The sequence below is a fragment of the Simochromis diagramma genome, unplaced genomic scaffold, assembly GCF_900408965.1.
Source record: "Simochromis diagramma unplaced genomic scaffold, fSimDia1.1 OVJJ01000753.1, whole genome shotgun sequence".
NCBI classification, from domain to species: domain Eukaryota; kingdom Metazoa; phylum Chordata; class Actinopteri; order Cichliformes; family Cichlidae; genus Simochromis; species Simochromis diagramma.
In genome coordinates this window covers 2,527,383-2,547,982 of record NW_024387523.1, presented here as the reverse complement: position 1 = coordinate 2,547,982, position 20,600 = coordinate 2,527,383, and the positions used below count along the sequence as shown (strand labels likewise).

General features: G+C 39.7%; 2 protein-coding genes across 4 annotated transcripts in view; both read left to right on the top strand.

Moving 5' to 3' along the window:
• The first annotated feature begins 170 nt into the window (after window positions 1-170).
• Window positions 171-10,149, top strand: sall3b (spalt-like transcription factor 3b). Its single transcript, XM_040021243.1, has 4 exons — window positions 171-973; window positions 4,834-7,782; window positions 7,879-8,222; window positions 9,153-10,149. The coding sequence occupies exons 1-4, from the start codon at window positions 892-894 to the stop codon at window positions 9,543-9,545; spliced, it is 3,768 nt and encodes a 1,255-aa protein (XP_039877177.1). The 5' UTR covers window positions 171-891; the 3' UTR covers window positions 9,546-10,149.
• A 726-nt stretch (window positions 10,150-10,875) lies between these two features.
• atp9b (ATPase phospholipid transporting 9B) overlaps window positions 10,876-20,600 on the top strand; it is a 41,203-nt gene continuing 31,478 nt past the window's right edge. For 2 of the 3 annotated variants that reach the window (XM_040020748.1, XM_040020749.1), the window contains exons 1-2: window positions 10,876-11,006; window positions 17,854-18,027. In XM_040020748.1, coding sequence (XP_039876682.1) covers window positions 10,927-11,006; window positions 17,854-18,027 — 254 coding nt within the window. In that variant the 5' untranslated portion in view covers window positions 10,876-10,926. Of the gene's footprint in view, window positions 11,007-11,444; window positions 11,517-17,853; window positions 18,028-20,600 lie in introns of all 3 variants that reach the window. The other variant, XM_040020750.1, reaches the window with a different exon arrangement.

The following is a 20,600-nucleotide window of genomic DNA, read 5'->3' as shown; positions in this document are numbered from 1 at the left end:
TGAAGCAAGGGCTCCAACACCTCCTGTGGTATCCTGGCAGTAGCCTATCGCAGGCGGCTGAAGGGCATCTAATGATGGACCGGAGGCGGAGGCAACAAGGAGAGCGCCGGTAGCTCGGATAAACCAGGGAGTCTCACTTCCGACAGTCACCAGTGTGAGATCGGATCTACGTACGACCTGAGTGAGATTTTTACGCACAAAGTTTGACTTTACGCACGTATCCAATCCTGCGAAATCTGATCTGTTAGGGAGTTACCTCTTCCGTCGCGTTGATTCTGGGCTTGAGGCAGTTTTAGGTGTTCAGCCTATTTTCTCTGAGGGTGCTCCTGCTAGTGTTACGCTTTTGCCGCGAGTGTGTGTGAGGGATTCAGCTGGGACATCGAGCCATCCACCTCCCGAGGAGTCAACTCAAAGTGGAATGTCTAAGCCAATCCAAGAGCTGAGAAAGGAAATAAAACAATCTTAGACTCAAACGGACTATCTAAAGATGCAGCATTTGACCACAGAGTTAAAACCAAGACCGTTCCAAAACGCTTAAGACTCTCAGGAGTTCAGATCGGACTAAACCGTGTTGGCTGCTCGGAGATGTGCGTAAAATCAGCCGCACACCGGACAGGAAGTGAACTAATTATTATTAAACACCATCCCTCATTTCCATATCTACCGTGAGTTGGCTGGACGGCAGCCAATCACCCATCGAAAGGCAGCTAGAGTCGTAAAAGCATTATCCTTCCTCCATCATAATTACACTGACATGCGCAATCTGCACTCGGGCATCAACACCATCCTCCGATCTCTTATTTCACCGAACCCGCTCTCCACGAAGCGTCCCATTCGCTGCTTGTAGATGATTCGGCGAAAGGCAGCAGCGAGGCGCACAAACAGATCAACATGTCCCGGCGAAAGCAAGCCAAGCCGCAGCACCTCAAGTCAGATGAGGAGGCGATACAGACCGGACTGCTCTGCAATAATGGTAAGTGTCCGGGGAGCTTTGGACGACTTTTCAGGGGGGTTTTAGGCTGCTGCGTGAAGAAGAACTGTCGTCTTAGACGGTTTATTCAAAATGATTTATTCTGTTACAAAAAAAACTTTTTAGGCAATTTGTAAAATAAAATAGAATGCAAATTAATTTAAACAATTTTACTTACCATTTTCTGCGGAAACACACCTTTTATTTTAGCATCATTTCTGTATCACACTTTTTAGCTTTCAAGTCTCATTAGGGAAACTTTTTAAAGATAAAATCCGAAAAAGTTCATGATTTGATCACAAGGAAGCTTTTTTCATTTAGTTTTAACTTTACTTTGACTCGTGCAGGTCGAGATTTAACAGCTGGAGAATATGTTGACACAATATGGAGTGGCAACTGTAGACTGAAATCTTTTAACATTTTTCTTCATGAACCAAGTTCAATGTAATAGTTTATTTGCTTGGTGTTTAAATGTTGAAGAAACAGGACCTGCTGTGAAGGACTGCGCCGAAACAAAACCCCCACATGAAGCAAGAAACGCACGGAAATCTTATATTTTGTTTCACATTATGTTCCTATTTTATTTTAGTGTATTTTTTTAATTTGGGGGGCAAAGTCCTCCTGCCAACTATTAAACTTTTAATGATAAACATTCATATTATAAATCAAATAGAAATAGTCTTAAAAGAAGCTTCTTAATAAAGTAAGACGTTTAAGTAAGTCAAGACCCTTTTTTAAATATATATGTATATTGATTTAAAGTTTTTAATTATAACATTAGGGAAGTCCATGAATAAAATAATGACTAGGGATTATCAGCGCATTTCATATCATTTGTAAACAGAACAAAATCATTAAAACATATGACCATCCCATGTTAGAGTACACTATAAGTCCTATCTTGTATATTTTCAGTGTCAGGATTTAATCTGGTGTGCTTGCAGGAAATCCCTATTCAACCTTTTAATCAACAAAGAAGCTGAGCATTAAATTGTATCAGCATTAATATTTTAAGTGTAAATCAACCTTTAAACTGCTGGAAGAGGCCAAAATGTTTACTGAAATTTAACAGAATTTTAAAATTAATCTTTGGCCTCTCAATTTGGTGCAGAATCAGCTGAAATACTTTTACATTCCACCAGGGTCGTAAATATAAATTCATCCAAATAATGCTGATGTAATATCATTCATTTGACTTATTTTAATTATGTTAATGTTGATGGAGGGTTTTTTATTATTGTTTGCATAACCCTGAAAAGTAAAAGGCCTGTAAATGAAAAAATCAGCTTCACTGGTGGAATCGCAATTTTTATCATCATCGCCGTTTTTGTTGCGTATTTTTCATTGAATTATATGTGACTTTGTTTTTATGCGTGGCTGTGAAAAGGTGTCGAGTGTGGAAGAGGCCCTCCTGACTCGGGCCCTCCCACCGCCCTCCAGCCAAGCAGGGGGCTCCGCCACTATGAGCTGGGCTTTGATTGAGCCTGCTGACTTAACCTTTGGCAGCATCACCCTGAGAGGGGCAAGTGGTCCATGTCTGGATCACAATACAATTAGTACATCTGAACCATTGACCTCTGCGACCCAGAGGTCGCGCAGAGAGTCACAGAAGCATTAATGCTGGGCTGCGAATCTGTTTGCTTTTCAGCTGCAGCTTCATGATTTTTTTTTTTCCCTCTCTCCTCTCATCGCCAAACCACACAAGAAACCAACATAAATCTGTTTACTGTTCCTGACATTATGGATTGAGTGAGGGTGACATTTTTAAATAAATTCCCATCACGTGTTATTACATTTGGAAATATATTTAAAGGTTTAAATCAAATCCGATCTTTTCTTTGTTTTCATTGGAAGTAAATCTTACAGAGAGCAGACAAAATCCTGTGCTAAAACAGTGGAAGTGTTTTCACTCCTGTGTTTGCTGAATCGCCCTGGTGATCCTCAGACCACCCACTTTGTGAGGCAAGGACTCTGATTATTTACCCATGACAAGTTTGACTTTCAAATAGATTTTTCTACTCTGCTCTGGTTACACTCTTACTTCTTAAATTGAAAAAAAAAAGTCTGTAAAAAATTCTTTTTATAAAATCTCTGACGTGCCACATTTGGAGCTACATGTCTATAATAGGTTAGTGAACTAATTTCCTCCTTAATGCAGACATTGTTCTGCGTGTTTGCGTGAGGATTTGTTCAGTGTGTTCGTATAATTGTAAATATAACAGACGTCTCCGGCTGCTTTTAGCTCCAGCACACTGGGAGTAATTCTTTTAGGTGGTGAAATGTGATAATTGGAGTTTATTGATTTAAGTCGGAAACACAAACACACACGCGTGTGCACACACACACGAATTCTGTGCACATATGGGGCCACACAGACACACGTTCGTGTCAAATTTAGCACAAACACGCATCTTTCAATCTAAAATTATTTAAAATTCACATTTAGTTTGCTAAAGGAAAAAACGCTGACAGCCCCTGTGAACGTGTCTTTAACGTGTGATGCTTACAAGAATGGAAGTTTGTAAAGATACTCAGTTAACAAAATCCAATTACAGTCGTTCCTAATCCCTGAAAATATCCATCCGTCTAAATAGTCAGTTTTTAAAAATTGTTATCCTTAAATTAGTGTAGCAATACCCGGATATATGTGCAATAATTCAGTAGTGATTTCCCCAAAACTTCCCATCTGGCATTACTGTCTGTTTCCTAATGGGGCAAAACCTGAACAGATGCAACAGTGATCATAAAGTGTGAAATCCCGTCATAAGGAATGTCACATATCAGCTACTGAAACGGGGCAAAATGAAATGAAGATTTCAAAATAAAGAATTGTGCTAAAATATGAGAAAATACATCAGTAAAAGTCTGGAAACGAGGACGACAAGGCACGCTCTTACGTCCTGTTCACGTTGGGATATTTTTTAGTATTTCTATTTTTATATGTATTTTGTATTTTTGGTATTTAGATGCATGAAATACAAAAATAAAAAAGAGATATGTGTTGCTGATGCAGATTCACAGCTGTGTTCCTGTAGAAATTTGAGAAGACAATGAAATTTATCAGACCCTGAGAGCGAACACGATGTTTTAATAACAATCAGGGTATAACATGTGTTTCAGGTTGTGTAGATTATTAAATGTTACAACCGTTTTCTTAAGTTTAGGTTAATTCACTTCACTTTTTCCAAATAGAAATTTTGACAAATATGTGTTTTCGCGCACTCTTTACTTTTACTTTTACTTTAATTTTACTTTAAGTGTGAGTTGAAAACTTCTGTCAGACACTTAAAAGCAGTCTTTTAGAGTCACGTCTCATTAAAAATGAACACACACTCCACAGCTGTAAACTTTGAAGTAGCTGAGCATGGTCTTTGGTTAAATGCAGTTTTTTATATTAAAAATAAACCTTAAAATGCCCCAAACCTTTCCTCCTGTGGTTCATAATTTGTTCTCACATACAAATGCACGTGTGTGCATAACGTTTACAGCACATATGCAGTTTAATCTAAATTTGTTTTAGATAATTCCTTGACAAACCGTCCCGTTTCAGCTTGACATGTTTGTTATCTTTGGACGCTGCAGGGTGTCTTGTGGATTTCAACGTTCAGTGGAGTTAAACAATGGTTGTCCGCACAACACGAGATTGGAAAGATGGACTCACCGCTGTGTGTGTGTGTGTGTGTGTGTGTGTGTGTGTGTGTGTGTGTGTGTGTGTGTGTGTGTGTGTGTGTGTGCACGCACGAGTGAGAGGGGGAAGGGACCATAGGTGAAAGGTGATATAGAGAAAATTCGTCCCACTGACGAAACATCGGGACATTCAGTGATCAGTTTCCCATTCTACTCTTGTTTTTTTTCCTTCTCAGGGATTTTGGCTGGCATGGAGCGAGAGAAGGCCAATGAAGACAGTGAGGAAACACACATCTGTGATAAATGCTGTGCTCAGTTCTTCACTTGGACCGAACTGTTAGAGCACCACAAAGTCTGCACTGAGGATCCCTTGGTGCTGATAGTGAAGGACAGCGAGGGGATGCCTGCACCGGAGGAATCTCCTGTCGGGCCGTCTCCAGTTCCCAGCGTAGCGTCCAGTGACTCATCTGCTGCAGAGTCCACGGATGCCGGCTTTGAGCTGGGAGAAACACTGGTGAATGACAACGACAGTCTGGATAATTTGGAGGAAGGGAGGGAGCGGGATGAAGCTATGGAGCTTGAACATTGCCCACAGGACAAATACACTACAACGCCTAGCCCCCATCCCCCGGATTCAGCTGAGTCCACTCCTTCCCAGATGTCTGCAGCTGCCAGCTACAGCATGCCGAGCACCAACGTGACACTTGAGATCCTTCACAGCACCAGGGTGGCTGTTGCCCAGTTTTCCCAGGGGATCAACAGCAGCGGTCCAGGAGGGAAGGCCGCTTCAGCAGCTATCCCGGTGATCCTGGAACACCTGCTAGCTCTGCAGCAACAACAGGTCCACCAGCTGCAGCTTATAGAGCAGATCTGCAGCCAGGTAGCTGTCATGAACAGACAACCAACACAAGCAGCATTAAACCCAGTCTCCAGGTCCCTGTCTTTGGCTCCTAACCCTTTCCCCTCACAAGGCATCATCCCTCCTCCCGTCCTGCCACTGTCAGGAACGATTCCCTCCGCCATTAACGGACAGGCGGCTGTTTCTTTGTCTTCTGTGCTTGAAAAGTCGCAAACCCTGCCCTCACAAACTATATGTGGACAGCCCACATTTAAGGATGTCACATGTACCTCAGCCTCCTCAGAAAACACGACCCCATCTCTCTCCAGCTGCAGCAGCAGCATCTCCACGTTGCTGCCTCCTTACACAGGCTCACACACCAGCAGTGTTAGCAGTACTCAGACACTGAGCTCCTCCAGCCCCATTTCGCTGGCACAGAGCAGTCTACTCAGCTCTTCTTCTAGCCTGCCATTTCTACCTCAGAGCCCCCCCAGCAGCGTCATTTTTCCCAATCCCCTGGCTAGCATTGCCGCCACAGCTAATGCACTTGACCCTCTCGCAGCCTTGATGAAGCACAGGAAAGCGAAACTGCCTAATGTGTCCTTGTTCGAAACGAAGCCCAGCCCAGAGGAGCCCTTCTTCAAGCATAAATGCAGGTTCTGTGCCAAAGTGTTTGGCAGCGACAGTGCTCTGCAGATCCACCTGCGCTCCCATACAGGAGAGCGGCCCTTCAAATGCAACATCTGCGGCAACCGATTTTCTACAAAGGGGAACTTAAAGGTGCACTTTCAACGGCACAAAGAGAAGTATCCTCATATTCAGATGAACCCCTTCCCAGTGCCAGAATATCTGGATAATGTGCCAACAAGTTCTGGGATTCCCTATGGAATGTCCATCCCTCCAGAAAAACCTGTCTCCTCCTGGCTGGATAGCAAGCCGGTTGTAGCAACTCTGCCAGCCACTCTGGGTCTTCCGCTTTCCTCCACTATTACTAGTATCGGAGGCTCAAATGACCCTGTAAGTGTAACACCATCTGTTAAATCTTCCTATGAGCCAGCTCCTGGTGAATGTGTATCTGTGTCACCTAACCACAGAGGCAGCGAGGCTCGTTTCTCTCCCGTTTTAGAAGCCTCCAGTGTGCTGAAAACAGAGGGGGTGCACCTGCCCCAGAGCTGCACCAGTAATCTGAGACCCAACCTTGCCTCTGAAACAACCAGCACCACCATCCCATCTGTGACCACCACACCTGAACCCATCGCCTCAGCATCTCCTGCCTCCAACTCTCCTTCTCTCTCATTAAACTCAGACGAAATAAGACTCCCATCGTGTGGCCTCCTGGATTCTATGCAAACATCTGAGACCTCAAAGCTTCAGCAGCTGGTGGAGAATATTGACAAAAAGATTACAGATCCCAACCAGTGTGTCCTCTGTCACCGTGTCCTCAGCTGTCAGAGCGCGCTCAAGATGCACTATCGCATCCACACAGGCGAAAGACCCTTTAAATGCAAAGTGTGCGGCAGGGCTTTCACCACCAAAGGAAACCTGAAGACTCACATTGGCGTTCACCGAGAAACTCTCCCAGTGCAGGTGCAACACTCGTGTCCCATTTGTCAGAAGAAGTTCACCAACGCTGTTGTTCTTCAGCAGCATATCCGCATGCACATGGTTGGGCAGATTTCAGAGTCAGCCGCGGTGGACGGGCTGCAGGAGGTGGACAGCAACGTGTCTTTCAATGAGAACAACTTTGACAGCCTGAGCAGCAATGGCAATGACCTCATTGATGATATTTCAATGGAAGAGGATAATGAGGATGGTGAAGAGGAAGTGGAAAATATGGAGGAAGGCGTATATACATCTAAACCCTTAATCTCTGATTGTAATTCTCCCCCCAAGTCTTTAGCCATTGTGTCAAGTATAGCAGCTCTGGAGAGACAAATGAGAATGATTGACTCTGCTGTAAGCCTAAACCAGTCATTTGGTACAAAACCCCTAACTAATGGTTTTAAAGACAGCAGCCAGCTCAATATTGAAGGCGCTTTATCAGAGAAAAGGGTGGAGAACTGTAGTGAAAACAGCCCACATGTGTCCGAGTCCTCCTGTTCGCCTTGTGTATCAGCGTCTCCCTTTCAAAGCAACTCAGAAAGCATGACGATCAAATCACCGGCAGTTGACAACAGCAGGCCAGAATCCCAGGAGCCTTTGGCAGCCTCAGTGAAGAGAGAGCAATTTGAGTCTCCTGCCTCTGCACCAGCAGCTGCCCAAGAGCCGAGAGGAACACAGCCCGGCAAACTATGTGTGAAAGAGGAGATGCCTTACAGTATGTCATTCCAGCTGAGCAGAGAGAGAGGTAAGCTAAAAATGCCATGTAAATGTTTATTATAATAACCTTAAAAAACAGTTTAGTTTTGTAAAGATAACTTTATACTCTATGCTTTTGTTTCAGCTGCAGGTCAAAGTATTCCAAGCCTGATTACCAGCACTTCATCGGGCTTGATAAAAACTGAGGTGAATGGCCACAGTCAACCGAGCACCCCGATGGAAGGGCACCATCCTCCGTTTAGCATCCACATCACCCCAGCGTATCCGTCAGTTGGTAGCCCAGGTATGACCTCCCTGCTAGGCCCTGCGCCTCCTCGGCGAACCCCAAAGCAGCACAACTGTAATGTCTGTGGGAAGAACTTCTCCTCAGCCAGCGCCCTGCAGATCCACGAGCGGACTCACACCGGAGAGAAACCGTTTGTCTGCTCGATCTGTGGTAGAGCTTTCACCACAAAAGGCAATCTGAAGGTAGATAAAAACTGATGTTTTTTCTGTTGTGTTGTGTTGTGTTGTGTTAGGACCTTATCAAGGAAAACTGTTCCCTATTGCTATTAAGTTTTAAAAAGTGCACAGTAGGTGAACCAGGACTCATTTTACTGTGTTGAATATTGGATAAGACAAGACTTCCTGCAAGACGGGAATCCTTTAGACCAAGAACCTGGTTTCAGTTTTAGAGAAACAAAGCATTCAGAGGATCTCTTGTTCAAATGTGTCTCCAAGTAAAACAGTCCATATTGAAAAACAGAGACAGATGAACTAAACGAAAACAGAACATTTACCAAGCATACATATTCTTCTCTACATGGTATCTTTGCTTATAAGAATCCATTAATGCGAATTAGGAAGCATATCGATGGAAGCTTAAATCATGCACCTTTCAAAATAAAAGACTGCTTAGACTATACAGGTTTCTGTAGGATTAAAACTTTGTTCATCATTTAGTGCAACATCATACTAACACTGACAAAATCTCTGCTATTCACCACTTGGATCTTAAAAATCATAACTAATTATTACTTTTACTTCTTAAATGTTAAGAAGTATCAAAAGTAATTCCCATTAGAATTCCTTAGAACCCCAGATTGCACCTTCATAATGTTTGTTTTTGTCCAAAAACAAACAATTATTTTACAGTATTGAATAATCAGAAAGGTTTCTGATTAATTATTAACCAACAAATCGATTCTGGATCAAACAATAAAAACTTGCTGTTCAAACTTTTATTTTGTCAGAGCCTAAAAATGACGTTTAAATAAATCTATTTGAACCATCAGGGTGTGTTTGAAAAAAATCAAAAGATCTAACATGAATAAACTGTCAGCTGTCCTATAGGTGATATATAACTATGTTTGTATTTTGAAAAAGATTACCACATAACACTTTAAATGCCATTTTCAGGTTCATATGGGAACTCACATGTGGAACAATGCACCGGCAAGGAGAGGCCGGCGGCTTTCTGTGGACAACCCCATGGCTTTGCTGGGTGGAGAGGCAGTGAAGTTTGGAGAGATGTTTCAGAAGGACCTGGCAGCTCGAGCCATGAATGTAGACCCAGGATTCTGGAACCGTTACGCGACAGCTATCACCAACAGCTTGGCCATGAAGAACAACGAGATCTCGGTGATCCAAAACAGAGGCATCCCTCAGCTTCACCCCCTCTCGGCAGGCATGGACAGAGTGAGCACCGCAGGAGGTCCAATTACCAGTCTAACCAAGACAGGCATCGACCTGGGAAACAACAGACATTTTTCTCTGCTGATTGATGACAGTAAAGAAATTGGAATCAATTGAAAAAAAGACAAACGTTGTGAAATTATGCAAGTTATTATGGACATTAAAATATTTGTAAAACACCTTGTTTGTTCTTATGTATTATATATAGACTTGAAAAAGAACTTTTTATGACTCAACAGAGAATAGTAGGTTATTCACATTTTGCTATTTTACTTTGCAGTCATTTGTGAATGTGTTTTTCTACACAGTAAAGAAGTTGTTCAACTCATACTGTAATTGACAATTCCTTAGATGTATGGTTGCTCTGAAGAAGGGAACATATGTCCGATAATCAATAATGCAAAGAGTCTGCTTTCTCCTCCGGACACCTGCCCGCTGCTGCTACAGTGAGAGCAAAGCACAAAATATGCTCGTAAACATCCACATCTATGAACTGAAAAGATACGTTGTCAGTGTTATGGTGAGAAATTGTCTTTCTTAAACAACAGTCGGACTGAATAAAATCAGAACACACCACCTGTATGTTCAGATCTATACGTGACACTCCTTAGTTATTACAGCACTTTTTTTTTGCTTAGAAATCACAGCCAAGAATAAGCTTTTTCATTTACTTTTATCTCTTTCAGCAAGGATTTTTTTTTTTGGCAAACAATAAAATGGCCCTCATAAACTAACAGCTTTAACAAATTGATTCTTTAGCTTGACTATATTTTATCATTTTAGTAGAACTGCAAAGCTACGTCTGAAGTTTTCAATTAAATCTAAAAATAATCATCAGTAATAATAATAATAATAATAATAATAATAATAATTGTAGTATTTAAACCAGTCAATGAGTTGTGTTTTCTGTAATTATTTAAATCAAAGAAAATAACAGAAAAGTAAGTCAGCAGTCAACACTAGATTTCATAAAGGGAGACTATGTCAGCCAGTGTCAACTCAAAACTTTAGGAACAAAATAAAGGCGTATATTTTGGTAAGTAGTTTCTATAAATTCGGATTAGAACAGCTGCTTCTCAAATAATTTCAAAATCATATGGTGCGTAATGCAAAATATACCACCTATTAAAAGTTTCGTATCATCCTCCAAAGTCTTATTTTAGCGTAAGCTATATTTATTATTTCACTACACTGATTAAATCCGCGTGCAACCTTCGGTTACATCTTGAAAGCGCAGTTTTCGCATTGCTACATTCAGAAAAAGCCCACTTTGTTTATTTTTGTTATTGTTTTTTTTTTTTGCACACACGCTGCGCAAAACAAGTGTTGCGTGAGATGAACCCCCCGCCCACCCAGTCTGTGCTCTCTAATGTTAAATTAGTAAAGCAATTTTTTCTTGGCTTGACATGCATCACTACGACATTTTTAAATGCCACGTGAATGCAGCACAAATCCCTACGCTTTTTGCGTGGCATCGCATAGGTACTGCCCAGCCAAGATGGCTGACAGCATCCCGTTAAATCCGGTGCGGAAGAACTCGAAGAGAATCCCGTATTACAACTCAGCCAGGCTTTCAAGGTATGGACGGGGTAGCTGAGCTGTTTTTTCTGTCTCGCACTAAAGCGACAGTCTTGTTGTCTGACACGTTTGTGTTTTTGCTTTGCTTTTGCTTCCCGGGGCTCGGATCTGTGTACGGGGGTCGTGCTTGTTAGCTTGTTTTGCTAGTAGTGCTGTTGACAGCTCATTAGCGGTTTCTGCTTTGACAGCTGTTTGATTTTATCACACCGCCCCAGGTAAAGCTTGAAACCTGCGCAATATGTACTTTTGCTTTTTTACAAGTTCCATAATTCACCCTGTCAGTGTCAGTGTAGCATATGTTAGTGATAGTTATCTGCTGTGTTCCCTCGGGATTTTCATTTAAAGTCACATGATAGCTGTGCTGGCGTACTACGTCACATGATATATGAAGATAGTTACTTTCTGTAGTCGTGATTCACCATCTTGCTCATCTTTCAGAATGGAGGAAGATGAGCTAACACAGTCCTCAAGGTGAGGAATGGACAGGAAGCGAAGTAGGCGCATAACAAGGTACTTGTAGTTCAAGAGCATCCACAGCAAATAGCTTTGGGTCATGTTAACGTATAGGCAAGTGGCTAATTAAAGGTGGAAGGTAAAACCTCGACCCCTGCAGGGTTAGAATTTGGTGGCCAAGTTAAGATTTAAGTAGAAAATGTCCTAGTATGTTTCACGTCCACTTGTCTCCTTTGGTCACGGCAAAAATAATAAAAATTTCTCTTCTTCCTGTGGTGAAAAACATCTAGTGATCTTCTTTAGGATGACAATGCACAAGCACACATAGGGCACAAGGATTGGCTGGTTAGTTTAATGAGTATTAGAATGTTATAGTTTCAATAACACAAGATTACAACCTAGTTGAATTCCTATGGTAGATTTTTGAGTGCTGTACACCACTGTAATCAAGTAATCAAAACAGGGACTTGTATAAAAATCTAAAGGTTTTCTAGTAGTACATGATGGTTTAGCAGTTTAAGATGCCTTATGGGCTGAGAAACAGAGAGGTACTGCTTGCTAATACAAGACAGGTATGCCGTAGTGAAAAGACTGCTTTATCTTTATCTTATTCTTTTTTTTACACTAATAGGGACCACATTTTACCAAAAACATCAAGTTGTGGGTGAAAAGGGTTCAAGTGTTGATGAGGGTACAGGTTCAGGCAGCATTTACTTCAAAGTAACAGAATTTCCAGCTCTTTGTATTGCTCAGTCATGGTGACAGACTGCTAAGCAAGTCTACATGCTCCAGGTGCCAAGCAATAACATTACAATGCAATAACATTACAATGCAATAACATTACAATGCAATAACAGTGACAAAACATTATATGTAGCAACACAGTTTAAATCAACTGTAAGCAAAAAAAAAAGTAGCCTAGGTAGTGTTTTTAATGGGAATTTTAAGTCAAACTATAACATAACTGCTTTATCCTTTAGTTCAACAATAACTAAATCAAATAAACCATGCAACATCTCAGGAGCCTCCACAGTATTGAAATTAAAATATATTTTATACTTGGGGATGTTGTGTCTTGGGTCAGACTTATCAGCCAGTTGCTTAAAACCCTACTTTTCCACTAGCTCTTCCTGTCATATGAAGTGCAACTAGTGAGTGCTCCAGTGAGTCATTTGTTTACTTTTGGGTCACTCCTCACCAGCTGCTATTATCTCGTCTTTCATAGCCTGGTTTTACTGGATGGTGTGTTTTTTGCTCCAAGTGGTGAAACGAGTTTGTTTCCACCTTTAGCAGAGACAGTTTTCTTGCTTATTCTGCAAAGCATTGTGCTTTTTTTGGAGGCTGTTGAAGTAGTTCGTTTCTAAATAGTCGTCAGAGGCTGATATGTGGCTCTTGCTGTCAGAGATGTCTGGGCTACACTTGTTGTTGTTCGCACTAAGTATTGTAAACACCTGGCACAGCTCTATCCTTGATATCACATTGATGACACATTTTTATAATGTAAAAATATGTACCCCATATTATTGTGGAAGGTGGCACAACCTTAGAAGGATTGTATTGTCCCATGTGCACACATAAATCACAGACCTCAGCAACTGTAAAAGGTGTTTTGTAGTGGGTGGTAGTAATGTGCAATTCAACTGCAGTATATTAAAAGGCAAAAGTATTCAGTTTTATATAGTTGCAGTTCACAACAGTAATCTCCTCAAGGCATTTACATTCAAGGGTAAAAACCATATGATATTACAAATAAAACCCCACCAATCAGATCCCTTATGGTTAACACTTGGCGACAGTAGGAAGGTAGAACTCCTTTTTAACAGGAACAGATATCCAGCAGAACCAGCAAGGGGCATCTATCTGCTGTGACTGACTCGAAGGGTGAGGGGATGATACCTCACTGAAAGAAAGATGGTAGAGTTGTATCTAGCTTGCTTATTATGCCGATAAAATGGCTAGTATTCTGCCAGCGTAGCTCTGGCAGTTCATGTTAGACTGAGTCTATTTCTCTAAATTTGTCAGCACCAAGTCTAAAATAAAGAGCTTAGTTTCACTTGAAGTGCATCGAAGCAGAAACACCAGCGCACACCAGTGTAAAAACGCAAACAGCTATGTTGCCACGGGGGCAGGGATTCAGGACAGGACAATAAATCCCACTTTGTTTCTAAGACCTGTAAGTTGTGTCTAATTTTACTATATCTCCTACTATGGCTAAAAGCACATTTAAACTTGGACTTCCTGGGAAAATCCTCTGCCACGCTGAACTCGTTTCTCATGATAGTGATGAAATTAATGTGGCAGTTTATTGATCCCTGTAGAGGAATGATGAGAGCTGATTTTCTCAAACTGTTCCAAAGCATTTGTCCTGAAGCTGATGGAGAATGCTTTCCCACTGACACTCTGAGCAACTGTTGGCAACACCGTCAACGCTGCACCGGAGAGGCAGAAAACATTTTTACAAAGCAGCCCACGTTTCCCACAGGCTTGAGTTATTATGTAATCAGATGTGGGTGTTCCATCGCAAGAAACACTGTGGCTAATAATCCACTTTTTTTTTTTTTTTTAGCAAGTTCGAATGGTGTGTAAACATATCGCACATTTTGGTAACAGTGAAACATTTCCCAGATCATATGACTCAAAGCTTTGAGCACAATATTTACAGTTTAACACTACTACCTATATGTTTATAGATCTGTCTAAAACAGTCTTTTTTTTCTTATCCTCTTTAACAGTTCATCTCCCTGCATATTGTCATTCAATCAGTGTTTGTTTAGTTATAACTTGAGAAATCTGTGTATCTGTATCGACTGTTCTGCTCATCAGGTTCAGACTTGGCATAGCTGGGTCTTTGGCTATGAAGGGAAGGATTTGGGGTATGTGACAAATGCAAGTGTCCTTGGATGCAGTCCTCTAAAAAAACAAAAACAAAAAAAACACTGCTTACTCTGAAGGTGGTGATGCTATGCACAGGATGTGTGCTGATTGATTGAAAGATTTGCTTGAACAAACAATAGATTGACAGCAGAGTTCACCATGAAGGGGGAAAAAGTGTGAAAAGAATCAAAGGTCAAAAATAAAGAAGTACAAATGGTGGTTGGAGTGAACTGTTCTGGTGGTTTTGAACATTTGGTTTCTTTGTATGTTTTCACTTCTGTAATCGAAAGAAACACCCAAAACAAACAAAAAGTAGCCAGTAGTAGTTGTTGTATTTTTGACATAACCATTGATGACAACACACTGATGCAACATGCGGATACTAGTCTGCAAAGCTCTGTGTAGGATCAATACACAACTTTTACAAGACACTGAAGTGCAGTGCTGAGTGTGTTAAGGCATTTGAATGAACAGGTCTTACTTTTGTTTCTCACTAGAAGTTGTTCTTGAATGTCAGTATTTCCCCTACAGTGACACCATCATGTGTTTGACTGTGCTTGTGAAGATATTGAATGAAAATCTTGCATTCCCAAGTGTCAGAACCTTAATTTTGGACATGACAACTGAATGCCAAAATCCTGACTTAAATCTTACATTTTAACCCTAAAAAAAAATCTCTTTTCTTAGGTTTGTTCTTTCTGATAGTAATAAACTCAAACTGGTTCTTGCAAATACAGCTGAACATAAATGTATTCAGTTTAGTGCCTCATGCTATAAAAAGGCTCCTGAGATCATGCTGCAAATCCAGGACATTTGTTGGTGTTACAGTTTATCAAACTTCTTTAGGGATTTAATCCATCCATCAGCAGGCCTGCAATACTAAATACCTTCACTCACTTATGTTATTTTAATAAGCAGTTTATATTTTCAATAGCCGTGATCACTCAAACACATTTGGTATGTGTATGCATGTAACTGGACTTTTAAAATAATAACTTGGTGTGTGTGTGTGTGTGTGTTTGTGTGTTTTTTAGTGGACATCTGTAAATTGTTGCTACAAAAATGAACTGGGTTACACTCTTATATGACAATTAAAAAATTAATTGCTTGCAGCTGAACTTCATTACTATATAGAGACAGAGTTATTTAGCTTACCTTCATTTAACAGAAAGAGTAGGATACTCGTTTTGGTGTTTAAAAAAAGTAAATGCCATATTCATGAACCCCCTGTTGTAGTCCCTTAGAATAAATGGCACCTCCTTTTGATGCTCAAAGTGCCAAAAGAAAACTTTGAACAACTCAGGAGAACTGTCTTCTCAAATATTATGACTCAGTTATTTGAAAATGATCAGGATGTTGTATGAGGAACTTTATTTTTCGTACCAAACTATATGTGATAAGCACTTTGCTGTGCAGAAATATGGGTGTATCATGACAGGATATAAGCATGAACAGATTCCTGTTTGGCTAAGTTACAGTATTTGTTACCGGCATGTTTCTCTTGGCTCAGATGTTGTTCGACTTACAAATAAAAGCGCTGCAATTTTTATTTATTTTTTTTATTTGTTCAAAATCTCATATAAATGAAACAAACTTTAAGATTAGTTCTACCAAATTTTATTTGACAGAAAATACTTTTTTTTTTTTTTTTTAATGATAAATAAAGAAACAAATACTATAAGCATGTGGGGGGGGAATGGTCTGGACTGTGATCTGTCCAAACTGTGATTTTTAGAAGTGAGGAACCAAACAAATTCATTAACTGGTAGTAGTTGCTACACAAGAAATAATTATAACAAATATTTGTTTTATGATTTGTATGATGAATTGTACTCTTGTAAAATTTCTATTTCTATTTGTGGTGAGGCTGAATTGTGTTAATAGGGTTGTATTTTATGGAAAACACCATCATCATAGAGGGTGTTGATTTTGTGGAGACAATGAAGTGAATGTATAAACCAGCCAAGCCTGGTGGTGCACACCTTCTTCCCTTGTTCAGAAACAGAGCTTTGGGAGTTTCTGTTCATATGGGTTATAAATAGGTAACAGGTTATTTTGTAGCAGAAAGTCCTCTTAACCAAGTGGCATTATCTCCGGTCCTTCAACTAAAGTTGCAGACGCTCTCAGCTCAAACAAAGTCAGGCTACAGCAGGCGTCTAAATGTTTTACTGCTGGGGAGGGCCGCATCTGTGAGTTTGGACCTTAAGCTCTTAATCCTGCTCATGCTACGTTTGCTTGCGCGCATGTCCACGTTTATTTATTTATTTTCAATAAAGGACACTCTTGTACAGTGGAGTGACCTTTCAGTCTGCTTATATTGTATTTTTTTTTTCTGAATGTATTTGATAAAAATAAGTTCTGGTTTCTAAAATGAGATTTGAAGTTTAAGTAAAAAAAAAAAAAAGAAAGAAATCTAAGCAAAACACAAACCCTCCCCAAATGGTAAAACTGAATGATGTTAAATTTGAATTAAATTCAGATTTGTTTGTTAGTTTTTTTTTTTTTTTTTTTTTTTAATACAGTAAATTTTATTTACTCAGAACATCCACCTCAGTATAATACATGGAAGATCAGTACTTGTATGTGACATTGATCAGAAAAATGTTATTAATCTTTTCAGCTTTATTTTTGCCTGTTGCTGATATGAGACTCTGAATCTTTTACTGCTATATTTAATTGGCATCCTCATTTTCATCACGTAATCTGGCAACGTCACTATAAATATTATTGAGGTCATTGCAGGGTTGACGTGACCACAATGTGTTTTTGTTTTTTTTTGTTTTTTCTTATAAGAATCTAGACATTTATTAGAGGGCGTCTCATGAATAAGGTAGTATATCTTCTCAACAGTGTTTTTTAGTGTTTATTATGTGAAAGTGCTGTTGGCTCTGCCCTTCTACCTAGCTTTAATCTTGGCTTTTCTCACTGAATCTTGCACATCTTGTACTTTGAAGTGCTTTTTTAGTATTTATTTATTTTTTTACCTTGAGATTTCCCTAAGTGTAAAGTTGGTCATAGATGCTGTTACTTGTTCACACTGCTTGGATATACTGTTTTTACGATTTAAGATTAAAAAGGTTGAGTTTAATGTAATGAATAGAGTACTTTTTTCTTTTTTTAAACTAGTAAAGTGAACTTTGACAGGTTTTTTTTCAAAATTTATTCATTTATTTATTTTTAGTACAGTCTCAGCAGAGAATGTGAATACTTATGACCTTATTAATTTGTGTTTTTGGACACAATCTGAACACAAGATTGAGACCACAGATTGAGTTGTACACATCAGACTTCATGTGCAGTGGTTGGCACAGTTATGAGATGCTGAATTTTACAACTAAAACAAATGAAAACACTGTTACAAAAAGGAATGAAGCACAAGAGTTGCTTTATCGTGTTGTCATAATTTTATATTTAAATTGTTTATCCATCTCAGCATGTTTCTAAAATTGTTCTCCAACACACATACTTACCCTCGTTCAGAGTAACTGAGTCTTCCTAACACAGCTTACTGTTCTTTCAGATACTCTTTAGAAGATGAGCCCTCTAACTTGGATGAAATGCCCCTGATGATGTCGGAGGAAGGCTTTGAGAATGACGAGAGCGACTACCAGACTCTACCCCGGGCCAGAGTCAATCAGAGACAGAGTGGCCTCGCCTGGTTCCTCCTGGGAGGATGGAAAGTCCTGTGTGGGAGGTACCTCTGCACCATTGTTGTTAATATGTTGATTTAATGATTTTTTTTATAGTGACGGTTTAGGCAAAATATTGATAGTTTACATTTTGGGTTTATGTATCTGGGTGTTTTCTGATTATTCACTCAAGCCCTGCTATTTTTTTTAATAGGAAAATTCAATGAAAGCATTTTAAAGCAAAAATAGATTAACCATGTTTTCAGTGAAGTTTCTATTTCTGACCTCTGCTGCAACCACATATTTTTTACCTTCTGCCAAACACTGCACCACCTTCTTGTATGTTTTCTAAATAAACTTAAAGGAACCTGTAATATAAGTTTCTAGCAATTAGACTACTTGAATAATATTTGTAATAGAAGCTTGTCCATAACAGATCTGTAAACACACAAAAATAGATTGCAAGTTCACTCTGGGATATAAAATGGATTGTGCTTGTAGCCCAGTAGTCTTTGCTAAATAACATATTTTCATAGCAAAATACTCGGATATGTTTTGCCAAATGCTTTAGTCTGTAGATTAAAAATAAGGCGACATCAGTAGAGTAGTCCAACTGGACATTTAACATTTCCGAGAGTCTTTCTGTAAATGCAAGCGTATTGTATAATGTCAGCAAGCATGCTTGTGATGATCAGTTTGGATTTCAAACGCACTGGTAGCTGTGCATGAAGTGCAAAGAGAGGATAAGGGCATGTTTTTTGGTCGGGTTCCTCGATGCGCACCATCAGTCCAAAAAGATTTTCAGGTCAAACAGAACAGGGTGGTTTATCCGACTAATGATTTATTTGACAGGTTTTGCCCTCTAACGACGCTCCTTTCAGGCTAAGAGGACTGTTTGTTTGTGTACATTTATAAACACTTGTTTGTGTAGTACTCCAGTGCCCAAAACGTAACATTCACCGCTGCTGCAATTTCATAGCATATTCGGTTTTCAGTTCAGTTTTGTTGGTAGTGGTACGTGTCCAATTGAAGCTGCATATTGATCCCCCTCCCCATCCCCCCACTAATGAACAAATCGGATTTTTCACAGCTGACCAGTTTGATGCTTTCCAGTAATTTTATGTGTGCATAGTGTGGGATTATAAAACACAAATAATTCACAGTGAATAAGCCCCGACTGTTCAAATGGCATATTATTTGAATAGCATTCATTTGCTCAAATAATCGCTCTTATGAATCTGGACTCAGAGTGCACAGAGACAGAGAACGTCGAGGCCAATACAAACAGGACTTTTTACCAAAGTTGATTTATTTAGTTTCATGTTTTGCCAAGTTGCTTAAAATGTGGAAAAGCCAAGCCGTTCAGCATGACGGTATACACTGACACTCTCCCCTCTTTCCCCCCAGGTGCCAGTTTAGGTCATGCTCAGATCACGCTGCTCTCATTGAAATTTACCCGCACACTATGCCACTGTTTGCGTTTGATATCAGATATGGGAGATAAGCCCCCATTGTAGTCATTACCAGGTTGATGGAAAGTCACTTACTTTTTGAAAAGTAAATGTCAATCTGAACCCGTCTGTCGTTATTGAGTTTTGATAATATGGTGGTAATGATGTTAGTGCATACAAGCAGAAATGGACTAGGGGTAAAACTACAAACTGCATATAAAAGTCAAGTTGTTACATCTGCTGCTGTGTTGGCATTTGTTAACTGTGGAGGTGCAACACATAAACATAAATATCGGCTTCTCAGTGCTCAGTACCAAACTAATAAAATATTAAAAATGGAAGTTCAGTAAAAGTAAGGCACAGGCACGCGTGTCAGTCGAAGCAACGCTCCACTATTTTTTAAGCCTTGATAGTATCCAAAAATTATTCAGTGTGGAGTTGTTATGATGGAGGAAATTACCAATTGTACCAGATTGCAAACTTACATTTTAACATGTATATCATGGGAATTGATTCACTTTTTGAATCAGCCCCAAGTGGCCACTGGTGGAACTGCAGTTTTTAGCTTTTTTTTATGTTGCCTTCTTTTTAACCTCAGAGGTTGCTGTTTGGGTAAAACTAACAAAACTAATGTGTGTCAACCAATTTCATGCAGTAGTTTGGTTATATACATGCAACATGTTTGACTCTTAAGCTTAAATTGATTATCCAGCTCTGAGCTTGTCTGACTTTTAACATAATTAGCAAGGGATTTCCCACCAGGAGAGATGCTAACCTTTTTAGATGATTCATAGCGTTAAAAGCAAAGGACCTCTTTATACAAGTGGGTCAAAAAAAAGCCTTGAAGATCTAATTTACACTGATGAGACCTGGAATATAAATCACATCAGTACTGTAGGACGCAGCAGAACACAGCTGTGAGGCTCCATGGCTACTAATGGTTTAACAGCTGAGAACGTTAATGAGAATGAATAAACCAATTTGAAGTGGACGTCACGGTTGCGTCACTGTAGTTGCAGAAAAACAGGAAACTGGTGAAAGATGCAAGAAAACTGGTGAATCTAAGGAAAAAGTAAAAATGTCTTTTTCTGCTTCTTTATTTATTGCAGAATATAAATGAAGAGAATAAGATGGCCTGCTGTTTGGTTCATGTTTGCAATTTGGATAAGAATTGTTTTTCTTTTATA